The sequence below is a fragment of the Pseudomassariella vexata genome (assembly GCF_002105095.1).
Source record: "Pseudomassariella vexata strain CBS 129021 chromosome Unknown BCR38scaffold_2, whole genome shotgun sequence".
Lineage (NCBI taxonomy): Eukaryota > Fungi > Ascomycota > Sordariomycetes > Amphisphaeriales > Pseudomassariaceae > Pseudomassariella > Pseudomassariella vexata.
Window position 1 is genome coordinate 46,133 of NW_024467957.1, and position 15,857 is coordinate 61,989.

The 15,857-nt window shown below is 50.6% G+C and overlaps 7 protein-coding genes across 7 annotated transcripts; 3 read left to right on the forward strand and 4 right to left on the reverse strand.

The window, feature by feature from the left end:
* Window positions 1-116: 116 nt before the first annotated feature.
* BCR38DRAFT_333608 (uncharacterized protein) lies at window positions 117-1,852 on the reverse strand (the record flags this gene model as incomplete). Its single annotated transcript, XM_040855241.1, has 5 exons — window positions 117-433; window positions 491-956; window positions 1,020-1,163; window positions 1,214-1,723; window positions 1,793-1,852. 5 exons carry the CDS (start codon window positions 1,850-1,852, stop codon window positions 117-119), a joined length of 1,497 nt encoding a protein of 498 aa, XP_040719425.1.
* A 1,200-nt stretch (window positions 1,853-3,052) lies between these two features.
* BCR38DRAFT_332049 (uncharacterized protein) lies at window positions 3,053-4,994 on the reverse strand (the record flags this gene model as incomplete). Its single annotated transcript, XM_040855112.1, has 2 exons — window positions 3,053-3,632; window positions 3,685-4,994. 2 exons carry the CDS (start codon window positions 4,992-4,994, stop codon window positions 3,053-3,055), a joined length of 1,890 nt encoding a protein of 629 aa, XP_040719426.1.
* A 1,467-nt stretch (window positions 4,995-6,461) lies between these two features.
* BCR38DRAFT_86280 (microsomal signal peptidase 12 kDa subunit-domain-containing protein) lies at window positions 6,462-7,253 on the forward strand. The gene is made up of 3 exons (XM_040865700.1): window positions 6,462-6,718; window positions 6,788-6,847; window positions 6,907-7,253. The coding sequence occupies exons 1-3, from the start codon at window positions 6,668-6,670 to the stop codon at window positions 7,123-7,125; spliced, it is 330 nt and encodes a 109-aa protein (XP_040719427.1). The 5' UTR covers window positions 6,462-6,667; the 3' UTR covers window positions 7,126-7,253.
* A 128-nt stretch (window positions 7,254-7,381) lies between these two features.
* Window positions 7,382-7,861, reverse strand: BCR38DRAFT_334194 (E3 ubiquitin-protein ligase RBX1; the record flags this gene model as incomplete). Its single annotated transcript, XM_040855293.1, has 3 exons — window positions 7,382-7,480; window positions 7,544-7,693; window positions 7,754-7,861. 3 exons carry the CDS (start codon window positions 7,859-7,861, stop codon window positions 7,382-7,384), a joined length of 357 nt encoding a protein of 118 aa, XP_040719428.1.
* Window positions 7,862-8,487: 626 nt separating this feature from the next.
* BCR38DRAFT_86326 (uncharacterized protein) lies at window positions 8,488-10,375 on the forward strand. Its single transcript, XM_040865701.1, has 2 exons — window positions 8,488-8,677; window positions 8,931-10,375. Exon 2 carries the CDS (start codon window positions 8,934-8,936, stop codon window positions 10,098-10,100), a length of 1,167 nt encoding a protein of 388 aa, XP_040719429.1. The 5' UTR covers window positions 8,488-8,677; window positions 8,931-8,933; the 3' UTR covers window positions 10,101-10,375.
* Window positions 10,376-10,520: 145 nt separating this feature from the next.
* BCR38DRAFT_419234 (uncharacterized protein) lies at window positions 10,521-11,405 on the reverse strand. The gene has a single exon (XM_040859296.1). It carries the CDS (start codon window positions 10,920-10,922, stop codon window positions 10,650-10,652), a length of 273 nt encoding a protein of 90 aa, XP_040719430.1. The 5' UTR covers window positions 10,923-11,405; the 3' UTR covers window positions 10,521-10,649.
* Window positions 11,406-13,042: 1,637 nt separating this feature from the next.
* BCR38DRAFT_480667 (uncharacterized protein) lies at window positions 13,043-15,545 on the forward strand (the record flags this gene model as incomplete). Its single annotated transcript, XM_040863298.1, has 6 exons — window positions 13,043-13,110; window positions 13,320-13,386; window positions 13,527-13,621; window positions 13,697-13,971; window positions 14,029-14,261; window positions 14,877-15,545. The coding sequence occupies 6 exons, from the start codon at window positions 13,043-13,045 to the stop codon at window positions 15,543-15,545; spliced, it is 1,407 nt and encodes a 468-aa protein (XP_040719431.1).
* Between the last annotated feature and the right edge of the window lie 312 nt (window positions 15,546-15,857).

The window sequence follows — 15,857 nt, forward strand, 5'->3', positions numbered from 1 at the left end:
ATGTACCTCCTGTCCAGCTCCTTAGACCTCTACATACATTGCACTCCATGCAAACACCTCAATAATGAAACCCCATGCACGAAATCAACGACTCTAGCTTTCAATACCCTACACTCTCACCCAAGCCTCCCAACCTCAACCCACCCCCTCCCCTCCCCAACCATCTCCTCCTCAACCGCTTTCGCCCTTTCCACCATTCTCGCCCTAAACCCCTCGCACCAGAACCCCTCGAGCTCCCCATGTATCCCCTCATAAAAATTCTCGACAACCCACAGCGGCGCCGCCATCAAATCCGGCTGCCCTACGCCCGGCCCCAGCGCCCAGTCTAGTCCTCGACACACATTGGCCGCCAGCTTGCGGATCTCCCTACAATTGTACTTCACCGGGTCTAGGGACGGGGAGAGGTCCGTTAGGAAGCCGTAGTTATTCGTTGCTGTGTTAGTGGTGTTGTCAACGATAGAAGCAGCTTGGGAAGAAGACGCAGCAGGACTAGCCCCTCCTCCGCTCTCGAATATCGCCTCGATTAGGGAGTGCATGCACGTATGCAACGTAATAAGAGAACTCCAATAATAAATATGCGCCAACCCCAGCGCCGGACTCGCAAAAGCGAACGTGTCAGCAAAAGGGATCTGAGCATGCAGGCTCGGCTCGCCGATCCAGTAGAGAAGTGGGTTATCTCTATTAGCCGCTGCGGCTTGCTCGATGCCCGCGTACCAGTTCTCCAATTGTTTCTCGATGCTGGCGCAGTTATTGAGCAAGTCCTTAGCTTTGAGCCGGCGGCCCATCGACGGTGGTAGGGGGGTGATTTGGTCTGCGCGGGCAACAAGGGTGGGCAGTAGGGCTATGATGTCGAGGAGGTTGTCGAGGGAGGTTTTGGGGTGTTGTTTCCAGGGGTCTAGCATCCACTCTGAAGATGCAAGGTGGGTTGGTCGGCGGTTGAGGAGGGAGGCGAAGATCTGGAGGATTGTGAGCCCTTGGCGATGAGAGAGCGCATGCTTGGAAGGGGAAACTTGTCTCACGGCATTGGGCCTATATATTCTCGTAAAGAAGTGATGTGCGGGAAACGTTTGGCAGTATCCTGGTCCCAATTGACGGATCGGGTTAATTATGGCTGCAGGATCTTTCCAAGGTGCCTTGTTGCTATATGCCGCCGACGAGTTATGCTAGATGACGGGATTAGCATACAAGCGAAAACAAGTGGTGAGTTCCTCACCTCGTAGATGAATAGGCACAAGCCCTCGTTGCTGTTCTTACCAGCCCGTTGACTGCTGCTGCTTTCCGGCAGATGAATAAAGCATTGGGAATTCAGTTTGAAATCCTCTTTTCTGAACGTCGGACGAACATCAACACGCTGTGATGTCGGTAACACCAGCTTTACTTCCCCAGTTTCTGGGTTCCCAGCCTGTTGTTGCCTGACCGAGTCAAGGTTGGTATGCAGGGCCACAAACCGAACTTGATGCAATCCCCCAACGGATGCGAGCGCTATCGTTTCATCCCAGGCCGGCTGTAGAGGCTGGACAGCCGAAAATTCTACCTTGGCAGGTTCGCTGCTCTCGGCACTCGTCTTCGCTTTCTTACTCCTCTGCAGGTTACGCGGCGGGTGCAAGGCACATCTGCCCTTGTCATCGACCGTCCCAACAATGAATACTGTCTCCCGCTCGTAGCCCTCGCACGCACGACCATGATCGATGCATTTCTTGCAGAAGGGGCGAGTGTTGTCGCACTTTTCGACCCAGGGACTGATTAGTACACTGCTCAGCTTCCCCAGTGTGTCAATGAAATGTTCAAGTACCTTGACCCGTCTGTTTCGGCAAGTGTTGCAACCCTTGTACTTCCCCTTGACTCCTACCATGACGAATTTGTGGACCGAACCTCTTCCAGACCTCTTCTTTCACGCTGACAGCGAAGCGGGTATGGGTTTCGTTAGCACCTGTGCTGACGACAGGCACACATGGCTGACATCGCTGGAAAAGAGTGTCCTCACCAACGTAAGAAGACCAATGAGAAGAGACGAGACTCGACAAGAGTAACGCCGCGAACTCATAAAACGGACTGGAAAGAGAACAAAGGGGCAGCATTCATCGCTACAGAGAGAGTCAAGGCAGGGGGCGGTAAGCACTCTATAAGTAGTGCGGTACACCTTTCATGGAGACAATCGATGGCGGATTTCAGATCTTGAGCGGCAAAGACCCTGTCCAACTCTCCCCCTCCCCCCCTCCCTTCCTAGCGAGGTCGTTCAATTGGCCTTCCTCGGCCAGACTTGCATCAAGTGTCGAGTAAGCACGAATAGGCTACCGGACCTTCCATCAACAGATCTCTTCAAATGCCCGAATATCCCGAGCCCTGCCTGCTGATGGGGGCAGGGAGGGATAAATGGCATAGCATGCCACGACCGATCCCCCGACATTGTTCCAACGAGCAGTCCTGCCCAGAAGCGGTGACGCTATCTAGATGTTATGGCCGAGCTCGTCTGCACCGGCCAGACCGGATGTTCCCAGGCCACAGCCTCAGCTGGCGTTATCCACCACGCTTTCTAGCCCATCATCCCACGCCATGACTGCCGAGTCCACCATGCCTGAAGACTGGTTTGCCCCATTGGTTGATCGTCCGCCTCGTAGGGCTGCAGGGATCATGGTGGAAAGACGGGTCGGGTGGGGGAAGTTGGAACGTAAAGTCGAGGCTTGATTCGATAAGATGGCGAATGGATTTGCCCAGGTCAAATCAAGCGTGGCTTTCGTACTGCAGCGAATCGTAGTGCAGCATGCCAACACTGTATGTCAGATTTGGTCCACTCCAATAGGGTATGACGTCCCGGTCTTACGGGGGTTGGTCTAACAAATAGCCATTATCTCTCTATTATTGCTGAAGACGTCTAATGAGAAATGTAACACCTGTTGTATCATGCTGTTTGACCGCCTCTTGTCATCCAAGTTGCCATGCGCATTATACTCTTCATCTATCATCCCCCCTGATTACGATACCACTTTGAATGAAATGTCTAAAGAGTGCGATTTACCGTGCCCGAGCTTGCCCTCTCCGAAAATGCCGTTATTCATATGTACCTGGTTTTCCGAGCAACAAACAGCGCTACCAAGCAGAATATAACCAGGAAAGAAAGGATGCCAGCGAAAGCGTGCAAGTTTTCCGTATCTTGCCATGGTACGTGAACATTCATACCAAACAGACCAGTAACCACATTGAGAGGCACAATGACTGAAGCCAAAAACGTGATCTTGCTCAGTCCCTCATTCGTCTTCGTCCCTTGAGAAATGCTGTCAATCGTCAACTGGGCGAGATAGTTGCTGTGGGCTCGGGAAAGAATTTTTTCAAAGTGCGTCAGGTTGGTCATCATTGTGACGACGTGATCCTGGATATCACCCAAGTACATTCCAATGTCCATCCGGGGGGTGACCTTGTAATTCTCGTTGCAGCGCTTCGTAAAGCCCCTGAGGACGTCCGCTTTGCCGCCCAGGAGGCGCATGAGACCAAGAGTGTTCTTGCGCACAGCTCCAATCCGTCGCAGGAACGAGTGCATGTCGTCAGGACGCGCGACAAAGACTGAATCCTCAATTCCTTCCGTGATAAGCTCGATTCTCGAAATTGCGGGCGCAAAAGTATCGACGATATTATCACTGGACTCATTATTAGCCGTTGCTGCCATGGTTTCGGGGGTGTGAGACATACATTAACGCGTAGCAGATCCAGTCACTGCTCAGCGAGACATAGTCCTTGAGCATCGAGATTCTCTTCCGAACTGCCGACGCATGGCTGTTCGGTTGGAAGCTGAAGCTTAATGTACCTTCACGGAATACGACCACGTAGATGTTGTATGGTTCGTAGTCGGGGCCGTCTTCCTCCTGCACGACATTGAAAGACCGGAAACAGGCAAAGTAGTATGATGGGAAGAGCTCAATCTTCTCGCGCGTTTCCTGGGTGTTGATGTCTTCCACCGTGAGGGGATGTATGCCAAAAGCCCTGCAAAGCGTACGAACTTCATCTTCAGCTGGTTGGTTCACATTTAACCACCATACTCCATCCTGTTCGCCATGGGGGAATTGAAAAAGACCCCGGACGTCTTCTCCTGGGAGAACAAGATCGCTGAAGTCAGTAGCATGAATGGTAGACTCCCAAGTTGAGGAGAAGAAGCTGAACCTGTTCGGATCAGTCTGCTCCTTAGAAGCATCGGCCTTGAAGGCGTCTGGCGCCTTTTCAGGATTTTCAGAATTTTCGACCTTCTCATCGCTGGTGGCGGTTCCAGGTGGTGGGTGCAAAATATCGCCATCGAGTGTGACCATGGGCGGCGTACTCGCTGAAGCGGAATCGGGTTGCAGGTTGGGAAATACCCGGACGGCCTCTTGAACCTCCAAGCTCTCTCTCTTCACTGCGTTTTCCGCAGCAATGAACGTCTCAAGAAAGTCAAAGTCGATATATAGCTTGTCGCGCCGATGCTCTTCAGGCACTGGAAAGCAAACATCCTCCTCCGCAGACTTGTTCGTGGCTAAGCTGGCCCTATCATTGTCGATCGTCCCAACCTTGCTGCGGGTTGTGCGAGTAGACCGGTGACTACGCTGGCTTTGTCGGCTGTTGCTCGAGAATGTCCGGTGAAGCCTCTCCTCTTCATCACGCTCTCGTGCTTCCGCAGACACCGAGTATGTTCGTTCGCGGCGTCGGGCCTCAGCAAAAGCCTTGACGGAATTCGGGGGTGATACCGCACGTTCATTGGACTCAACCGTGGGACGACGGCTCCGTGGAGCAATTAGGGATGGGGCGTCCTGGTCTTCATCAATCACAGCTTCCTCGAAGTCGCGGACACGAATATCAGACGAAGAGTATGGTAGTTCCAGGTGGCGAGAACCATATAAGGTATCAACAGTGCCACGTCGAGGACGGTCGGGTCTCTGAACGGATGAGCTCTGGTGGCGGTGATCGTCTAATTCTGGGACAGGAGTATCGTAGGCGTCCCTGACAGACAAACCTTCGTCCTGGTCTGACATGTTGACCGTGGTTTTGTCGCCCGCGGCTTGCTTCGGAGTGTCGATGAATATGATGCAAAAGCACTTGGCTGGCTTCGGATCGTCAAGGAACTGTCACTATAGAGGAACCGAGGAAAAGCCTTCCGCGCGCTGATCAAGGGAAGGCAACCATACTGGATCGCGCTGTCAAATAGCGAGCATCCGTGAACAGCAGCAGTGGGCGTGGGCAGCACGCCGACTGCTTAAAGAGACTTGTCGGGCTGCAGTCCAATTTTGGAAGAGCGCTCAGAAACCTGGTCCTAAAGGGGAGGTAGCGTTGCCTGGTGGATATGGTGATCCGTAAGTGATATCAAAATTGTCGCGGGGTGTATGCCAAGTTACGGCGGCTTCTTGTTGACACCGCTGTAGACCCAGGACACCGGGCCGAGAAGCGGTCGAGAGAAGGTGAACTTTTCGCTGTTAATGCCCGCCAACTTGATGGCTTGTGATAATATTGCGGTGTCCACCGCAAAGAAGAGCTCGACGTGCTGTGGTGATTTACGCAGCACAGGAAGCTCTCCGACAAGGTTTGTGGGCGAGTGGGGATAAAGAAGGAAGTGAGTGGTGTGGTAATTATCCAGACCTGGTCTTTGCCTGGAATCTTCCAGTGGATATCGTAGCCGGATCGTAAGGAGGGGAAATATGGTTGTCGCTCAGCTGTATCGAACGGCGGTCAGCGTCGAGAATTCAGGGAGGTGTGACTGGGGCAAGATAGCTTGGGGTGCGCAAGTCTTGACCGAGCGAAATCTTCGAGCTAGGAGCTCGAGACTAGAGCACATGCAAGCGGTCCGAAAAGGATGCAGAGCAACTCGAGCAACCGAATAGCTTGTATCGCGCGAACAAGAATCATGCAGGTTGCGAAATAGTGGAGCTGATTCTTGGTGTTAGTTGTTCAAAAGAATCATGGGTGATGCAAAGAGAAGAAAGAACAATCCTATGATCTGCGCTGGCTGACTGAAAAGAAGGAAAAAGTGTGGTTGGAACTTCGGGCGACAAGAAGATGGAAATGGCTCTTGTTTTAGTTGAAAGACCAAAAACCCTGGCTTGCCGGTGATCGCTGCTGCCAACGCTGCCCCTGTCTGGATTCTCTCGTCAGTGAATTCCTGCATCCCTGGCGCAGTATCTAATTTTGACAATTGACGCCACATTCGGCTTTGGGCCCAATTGTCGATTCCCAATTGTCCGGCACAATAGCGACGGAGTGATTGGTTTCTCAATTATAATCGAAATTTCCAGCCTCTAATGCCATGTCTACTGGTAATTATACCTTTGATTCCTACCATAATTCAATGTACTTGTGAGTAAGCGGCAACAAGTTATTGTCTCATTTCAAGTCCCGTAATGTTGGCATCAGTCATCGTCTGATGCTCAGATTAGCTTGGCAGAAGCGACAATTGGAACTGCGGCTTTGGACAAAGTAGACAAGGAATAGTTAACCTTTTCCTGCTCCGATATTGAGGCTTGGCTCCCGGGGGTCTGACCGCGGCAAGGCTGAAGACCACGTTGCACGTCACCCGCATCAGCTCTGCGCAGCACCAATGAGCTTCTGGGCAACCTTGCTGCATGCTAGCCAAATGAATCTGTGAGCAAAACATGAGGTCAACTTGATACATCTCAAAGCCCCATTCTAGTGAAACTGCCATCACAACGCAAACATGGCCGAACAGTTGTTGGATCAAGTTAGAGATCTGGTTGATGGCCAAATTGTTAGTTCTCTGCCTTGCTACTTGCGCCATCACTTGGTGCCGTCAGTTGAGCTAACATCGCGACCACAGGACTTCGAAGGCCAGAAGCTGGCCGAAATTCTTGCGACGGTTGTATTGGCACTTGTCGGCGTACGAACCCTCTCACCCAATACCGAAATGCGAGTACTTCAGCTAAAGTCTATGCATAGGTCGTGTCATTCCTTGTCGGCTTCTTCTTGCAAGACATCGCCTTGGCCCTCAAGGTTGGTCTTGCCGGCACAGCTCTCACCTTCCTGCTCGTCGTTCCGCCGTGGCCATTCTTCAATAGACATCCCGAAAAATGGTTGCCAATAGGAGGAGGTACGGCAATCACAACAAGCACGCACCAGAACGTCGTGTTTGACGACAAGGCGTTTGCAAGGCAGTAGATCCTGAAGAAGGTATGGATGCAATACTACTGCTTTGCGTTAGAGATAGCCCTGGCGGCGGGATGGGATGAACATGTTCTTCATTATCCGGCTCTTGTAGAGTTCTCCATCAACTGGTAGCGATGATATTTATGACCCAACATCAGAATTGAGGCTATGCCGATAAATCGCACACGTCTCACCTTTGTGTATGCCCAAGTGATGCGCCCAAACAAGGCAGCGCGAACCTGTGCCATCTATGTCCACGTCCCCCATCCTAGCGACCATACTTCTGGAATTCCCAGTCTCTGTTGTCAAGCGGGCAGACTTGTCGGGCCTTCAGCCAGCGTGAGATACAGTGGAAGTGGAATGCGTGCTGGTAAATGTCAGTTTTTTCGTTCGCGCAACGTTCGCTCCTGGTTCCAGAACGGCTACTCACGTTGCAAATTCCCCATGCTACAGTACACTCCTCGCTGGTCGCCGAGGCTTGGTTAGCCTGACACTCAATGCAGAGGTCCATGATGTGGTTACGGCAGATGGCGCAGTTGTCGACCACGATATCCCAGGCCCATAGTGCGACGGCGTTCCACTGTCACGACAAAATCAGCGCAGGATTCCAAAACGGTGTCGAGAGTATGATGGGTCTGACCTTCTTCACCTCGAAGCGCTTCTTCTCGCCCTTGGCATCAGCATCACCGCCTTTAGCCTTCTTCGCCACTGTAGTACTCGGAACATCAGTCATATCGACGTCCGCCATCTTGAAGTATGTTTATGGTTGAGGTGTACGTCGACTGGTCGAGTTGCAGGCGCTTTGGTTCTGCTGTCTTACGGGGAGCTCTGCTCTCCAATCGATTGGTGTGTCTGTGGGTGTCTGTCTTTCAGATAAAGTAGAGCGCTGTAACGGACGACCCAAGGCTGCGTTGTTGATCGATTGCGTGGGACGAACAGCCGGATAATCAGAACTGCTTCAAATCAGTTTACAAAGTAAAATGAACACAAATTTGATGCCAGAACCTGTTCTTCTTCGCACAGAGGAAAAGAAAGATGAAGCAACTTCCTGCACTATTCTGAAGTACCTTGCCTGCACCGGCCTTCAAGGTTGTTTGTTTGTTCATCGACTAACTGCCTTTGCCCCTCCTTCAGGCTCCAGCTCACTTCAGTTGCTGCCCGCATCGACAAAGAGAACCTTCCCAGTACTTTTAACAGGCAACAAGCTAGGCATTTTTTTAAGTACTGATATGTATCTTCAAGCACTGATGCCCCAACATCGCGCCTGCACCATACCACCCCCCATCCCCCCAAAGGCTGCCATCAATCTGCCACTCGCTGTCCCCGTCCCAGCTCTCAGGCTCAGCGCCTTGACTCTGCGTCAATCATTATCAGCCCAAGCCGTTGTCCGCCGGGCGGCATCTCCACATTCTCGTCCTTTTTCCTTGATTCTCGCCATCGTCACTTCCATTCTCTTTCATCCAACATCAACAACAAATATGTGTCTAGTACAAACAGCGACAAACACAACTTACACAATCTCCATTTCCACAACACATTCACCCAGGAGCTTGCGACCACCAACATAGTCTGCATAGACCATTTTGACCGCTGCTCTGCGCCGTGACTCCGACTCAAGGATTATTCAACCTCATCTATTTGTTGGCCTCTGTCACTTCGCAGTAAATCGCTCCCTAAACTTCCTGTTTCGCACGCAACCTTTGGCAGACGACGCTCTTCCACTTGAAGTTGACCTTCTCACTTCTTGCAGCCGCTCCGGCTTGAACTCAATCCCCTTCTCCCACACCAAAAAGACGAATACATGTCACCATCACAACAAAATGCATCAAGCATCCCAACCCAAGAATACCCCTGGCCGCTCGCGACGCGGAGGTCGAAATGGCACCCCCCAGAAAACGTACGCTTCCGAGAATGACATGCCCAACTACCGCCAGGTCCAGCCCGACAGCCCTTGCACACCGCAGAAGCTGGCTTCCGGCAATGCGGCAGCTACACAGAATGTTCAGTCAACAAACCAAAAGCAACGCAGCAAAGCCACGAACAAACCCCGAAACAAGACGGGCGCTGCGTCGCCAGGCGCTAACGTCAACAAACTGGAGCGCCAGAGTCCATCATTTGTAGCTCCCGCTTTCGCCGGCGCCACGTTTCACCACTCTCCTGCGCCTTCCGCTCTGCCAATTCCGAGCTTCCTGTCACGAACTTTTTCGGCTCCGGATTCGCCCAGTCAGCGGGCCTCGCCAGCCGAGGCTACCCAAGAACCATCGCCGCCCACTACGGATTCGGAAGATGCGGGCGAGCTGAGCCCTCCCCCGAACGTACCTCGCAACGACGATTCGCCGCTAGAAGTTTTTTTCAAGGCTCAGCGGGACGAGAAGGCGCGTACACGTCGGGCGAGCTCTGCCAACGCAGTTGTCGTTGCTCTAGGTCCTTTCTCGCCGCCCAACGATTCGCCCCAGGCGTGCAACACGCTTCCCAAGGCAACTGCTCCAGCTCCACCTCGGCGCCCCCAAGCATCGCGAAATCAATCTTCTGGAATCTCTTCGAACGAACTTAACGGTATACCTGGTGAGCCCCTTGGCCCGGCCTTCTCAACACCCTACCAAGACCGAATTCGAGCTGCACGCTCGAACAACAACTCCGGTCAGGCCACTCCAACGTCCACTAGGTCATCTGCGCAAAAGGTCGATTTTGATCGAAGTGAAGCCTTGAAGCGCTATCTGTTCGCTGGAAAGCTAGGGCCTTCCCCGCAACTGCACCAACAGCAAAAGCCGCAGCCGCAGCCGCAGCACAGACAGCAACCAGTTCCTTCCCAAGACGCACACCCCAAGATGCCGCGTGGTATGTTTCCTGCTACGGTACTAGGAGGCAATCCGAATCCCCCGGCGACGCAACCCCAATACCAAGCTGCAACGGGTCTTAGGCCCGACCAGATGCGGACTATGGAAGACAGTCTTCGGAAAGTCTTGAAACTGGATTCTGTCAACTAGTTGCAGGATCCCGATATTTCCTTTTGCGTTCGGCATGGTGTTACAGGCGTTGTTCACAGTCGCAACAGGTGAGGATCTGGGCTAGGCGTCCACGGGCGACAAAGCTCAGACTATTTGTTTTGCTTCTTCTTCTTATTACGGTTATGTGGCCCTGCGTGGCTTGTACATCGCCCTCCTATCTAGAGTATGGCGTTCGTTGAGCTACGAAACTCATTGCTGGTCATGGTTACGCATTTCAGACATCTATGTCTTCTAAGAGCGCCATCTTAGAGACGGCATTCGCGGTTCGGTTTTCATTCGATAACGTATAACGGCATGCATATGAGCGTTGGTGCCTTGGTATCAAACCTCAGGATTGGTGGATCTGTGTCAAAGCCTCGGTGGCTGCCCTAGAAGCAAATATTGCCAAGCTTGATCACTCTTGTCGACGGCGATGCTTTTTTCGGGGTTCGACACGTGATTGGAGTTGGTACCTTGACACCTGGATTTCGGACTACTAGAGAAATGGAAAGCATCAAGCCTGGTGGCGGCGGCATGGAATGGTTTGGCTCAATTGAGAGATCCAACATCTGGTAGAGTTTGGTTCGGCATAGCTACTAGGTCATGGCTTGCGTAGGTGGCACGGCTCAAATGTCTCCGGATGTCTTCCTCCCTAGAAGACCTTTGACGAAAGGAATACGGATGGGGTGACTGACGGTCATGTATGTCTTGGCGACATTTCAATGCTTCCAGACATGGGGACGACTCGACATGACAACAAACAAAAAAAGGAAAAAGAACAGAAAAAACTGGTGAAATTTTTCTGGTGATATGTCTTGGCATTCTGGTTGGACCTGCACGGATTATATGGACATGGTTAGACCTTTATGCGCTCAATATAATAGGCCGGACCTGACGGTCTGGTCTCATATATCATCAAAAACACGCACGTCCTCATTGACTGCTGACTGTGAGTAGCTGGCGTGCAAAAGGTTCAATGTTGCCGAGGAAGTTTCGGGAGACGATCACGCAATTTGGTCGACATTTAACTTCCGGGCTTCTCTGGTAGAGCAATACTGTCACCGAGTTCATGTGTGCCTGAGAGTAATGTTCATGTGGCGGCTGTCCCTTTTAACGAGAAGCACTACCTAGCTGCCACCAGCCGACGTCAGTTTGCTATGAATTCCATGCCCATCGGCATATTATTCTTCCGTATGCACGCTACGCGCAAAAGTACGGTGTATTTAGTAACGATCACAACAGTGGTTGCCTGTTCCAATCAAAGAAACGATATTGGATTTGATAGTTCAAGGTTGACAGATCAGGACGTTCGGGTCGTAAGTGGGCATAACCCCTGAATCCGCTCCCGGGTCGCGTGGCTCAGATTGATATATTGCCTCCTTGCGAAACAACCATGGAATACATTGGTCAATTGAATCGAGTTTCCTAACTTACGAAGGAAAGGGGTGGGGTTTGGAGAATCACATATTGGTCGAGGTTTGGAGAAATCCTTCTCATTTGGTCAGCTATATAACTACCAAGGTCATTCGCTCTCTGCAGTTCGTATGTTAAGTCAAGTTTTTCATAGACTCCTTCCAGGTATTGTTTATAGCGCCTGGTAGCAGCGTTGATCCAACTTACGCGGAAGCTCCCCTCTTTGATTCCATGTGAACCTTTTATTACTGTGTTAGTTGAAGGGGAGCTGTAAAAGGAGGATGATGTGTTAACTCCCAGTGTGCAATAACGCTGGGTCGGCGATATGACTCGTTGTACATTCAACGTCTCGTCAACCACAGCATCTCAACGCCGTCGATATAGCTAGATATTAAACAGTAACATGGTCAAATGGTGAAGAATCGATATGCAATAATAGGAACTGACACTGTTGCCTCTACCGTTACACCAAAGCAGAAAGGCTCTGCGAAGAAGGGTTTGATGCATGGGTTCAATGGCTGCATATAATATTAGCTTACGAGCGTTTACTAGGTTCATATTCCGACGATTAGGAGTATAGGGCTACCTGTCACGGTCTATGACCGGTATGTGGCCTCTGCGACGCCTTCGGCCAGAAAGACCCACGGAAATCTCTGAGTAAGCTTCACTCCGACAGCACTTGGACCCACGGAAAGCTCTGAATAAGCTTCACTCCTACAGCACTTGGACCCACGGAAATCTCTGAGTAAACTTCACTCCTCGAAGATTCCTGAAACGACGAGACGGGAGGACAGAAGGATAAAAGGGAGAAGGGTTCACCACACTGAATGTATCTAAGGTTTTTCTCTTCATAGATGGATAGTACTCGTAGAGTAGGCTAGGCTAATTGCATCGACATTACCCTTGACCCTTACACTACCGGTATGATTCTAGTAGGTACCTGTATGTGACGTTTGTCACGTGATTGACCTACACTGGTTTGAATAGATTGATAAGTGGTTGCAGATATCAAAGTCAGGGACTTTGGTATTGGTTTCTTTTGGTGAAGACATCTGGTACGGTGGCGTAGTGGCAAGGATTGAAACCCCTAGCACGGCGTGACACTATAGCTTCGGAAGGCGAGCGATAGCGCGGAGTACTATAATTAGGCTATAAGTATATACGTTATCGTAAGCGATTATCAGGCAAAGGTTTTCGAGTAATAGCTAGACCGATATTATAACGTGTGTGTACTGTAACGGGGTAAGGCCGGATATCAGGGAAATAGGTTACGGGGCTAGAAGAAAGTTTATTTTCTCTTCTTTAAGAAGCACAGAGACGGAGCAGGACACGAATCCTTATCATAACCTTCTTCATCTTTTTTTATTATCTTTTTTATACTAGAGAGAGCTTCAATTCGACACCAGAGCCGTCTATTCAGTGTGTTAGGTAATAGGTACATCCTACCAACCGCCTGATCCCGTTTCAATGGTGATCAGAGGGAGGCCATACAGATGCTTCACGGCACTGAGTCTCTCGCGCGATAGATGATGGAGGACAGCAGGACCGTACGGATTAATTACGAGGAGGGCATGACGGAGACCCCCAAATTCTTCTCGTAGTAAGGACACGGACGTTTCGGAAATAAAGCCAGGACTAGCGAATTTACGGCGGCGCCGCGAGGTTTCTAGCTAAAGCCATATAGCACAGAGTATCAGCACAGAGTATTAGCACAGAGCATTAGCACAGAGCATTAGCATAGAGCACAGTACGGAGGACAGAGCAGAGACAGAGCAAAGAAAAGAGAAGAGTATTAACAAGAGACAGAGATACGACAATCGGTATCGACAAGAAGAACAAGAGTATCAAGAGGATCGAGAAGATCAAGAATAATGTGAGTATCAAGAGTATCGACGAGAGGAACCACGGAATCGGACCGAGAATATTAGCCACAAGAGTATCAGCAAGAGAGAAAAGAGACGAATTATTAGCGATCAGAGCGGCAGAAGAAGGAGAAAAAGGAAGCAAGAGTAGTACGGGATTGGACCCGAACACTACGGCTTCAACACTCCTTTTCTGAAGAAGAAGAACGCAGAGAGATTCGGACACAGCGATACGACCAACCTTCCGTACGATTATATTAAGCGACGACGTCCTCGACCACGAAATTCGACAATTATATAGGCCTGATTAGGGCAATCCAGCCGAGAATCTGAGAAGCCTATCGAGATAGCTCAAGTTTTCGCGATACCATATATCTTCCCCGATGAGGCACAATATCCAGACCTCCGCTTTGACAGCGACAGCGTATCCAGCTGGATTGAACAGGTCGCTCGTATTTTCAAGAGAGCTCGACTTAGCGATATCGAGAAGATCGCCGAAGTCCCGTACTGGACTAAGAATGAGACCTATCAGAAAAGGGTGAAGGCCGTCGTTAATCGCCTCGACAATTGGAACGCCGCGACGAAGGCTTTGAAAAGTACTTTTGCATTTGGAGATCCTAGAAAGCTTCGAAGTACTTATAATCGTCTTAAAGACCTCAAAAACGAGCCTCCGCTATCGAATCCGTCGAAGATCTATACGTACTATCTTGATCACGAGATCCAAGTCGAAGAGACGAAGGATACTGTACGAGTACTAAGCGATCTTGACTGTACTCGAGGCCTGTTTGAGAGGATCTACGGCCACAGTCTTGAAGATATCATGAGCAAAGGTAAGATGACGTATGAAGAGCTCTTCAAGATGGAGTACTCTCAAGCCCAGAAGTTGGTACGAGGATGGGCGAGGACTAAGGTCAATCTGGATATGCACACTAAGCGAGCTGAGAGATACTTTCCGTCTGATCAGGACAAGAGAGGACAAGAGGAAAGCTAGCCAGATATAACTACTCTCACGGAGAGGCTCAGAGCCTTGGAGATACGGTTATACCAAGTAGGCCCGTCTGATCGGAGACACCAGATGGAAGATATAAGGACTGCATACCGGCCACAGCAGCCATAGGGCTGCCAGCCACTCGTACACTGGGCCCAAGGAAATGCAGTCAGGACTCGTCAAGACATCCCTCGTCAAGGACAGATGTACGACTACGAGACCAGACAATACCGTCCGTAGAATCGATGGGGCACGACAACCAATAAATGTGTCTTCTGTATTATGCCTGGCCATCTTGTCTCACAGTGCGGTCGACTTGAAGATTTGAATCGCGACGGCTTTCTTCGATGGGACCTGACGTACAGAGCCTACTTCCTCGGAGGAGACTACAAGAGACAGACTGCGATTCAGGTACCGACATATATCGAGAGAAAGGCGACATAAGAGGGCAAGCCTATCCTAAAGGAAGTATGCGACTGGGTCATATCGAACAATCTTGACCCTCAATTCCAGCGGCTTGCGGCCTATTATCTCAGAAGAGACTTTAGTATTACGAAGAACGATAAGAGCGCTCTATCGATTCAGAGCTCCTCTCAGCCGCCTCAAGTACAGGATAATCGACTACAGACGCCAGGGCTAGTACAGCCAGAGACAGTGAAGACGCACTTCGTCCTTAATCCCGAGGTCCGATCAGCCGATATTATAGTTACCAAGATCCTCACTGGGTCGATCGTCGAAGATTTGGACAGCACGACAGTTAAACCGTTTTTACAATCGTTTGATCAGACGAAGAGGAACGAGATTGCTGATACCAAGAGGCCTACCGCTACGGACGAGGCTACCATTGATAAGAGGACTGCCGATACGGACGAGAGTACTGTTGAAGAGAGGACTACTGCTACGGACGAGAGTACCGACTCTGAGAGGACTACTACCGATACTGAGAAGATTGATACGAGAATCCCAACAGTCCTGCTATTCGGTTTGGAAGTAGACGACACTTCTCGGAGGAGCTTGTTAAGGAAGAAGATCCGTAAGCTACCAAAGAGGACGAGGAAGATATCGGACAGCCAGGCAGAATCGAGAAAGATGAGCGTTGAAGACCTTGTTAGTCCGCCCTGCTACTTCGACTGGCAGGAAGATAAGTGGAAAAAGAAGAGTCCTAGTGATACGAAAAGGTAGGGGGACCCACTGGTTAGGTGAATCCCATTCAATTAGATACTATAACGTTGCGCACTGCGGCATTATAGCATCCTTCCCCCTAGGTGCACGCATCACCTAGGGAGGAGTAAAGAGGAGAGAGGGGTACGTTCTGGAGAGGAGAGAGTTTCAATCTGGTAATAAGGCTACGAGAGTAAGACTACGACCCCCCCCCCCCCATTTTTTTATTTCCTTTTAAGAAAAAAATATACCGCTACTATAATTAGAGGAAGACCTTTGTCTTGCTTACCGAGAGGATAGGGGAAGGATAGAGAGACGAACCTAGGGGAGGAT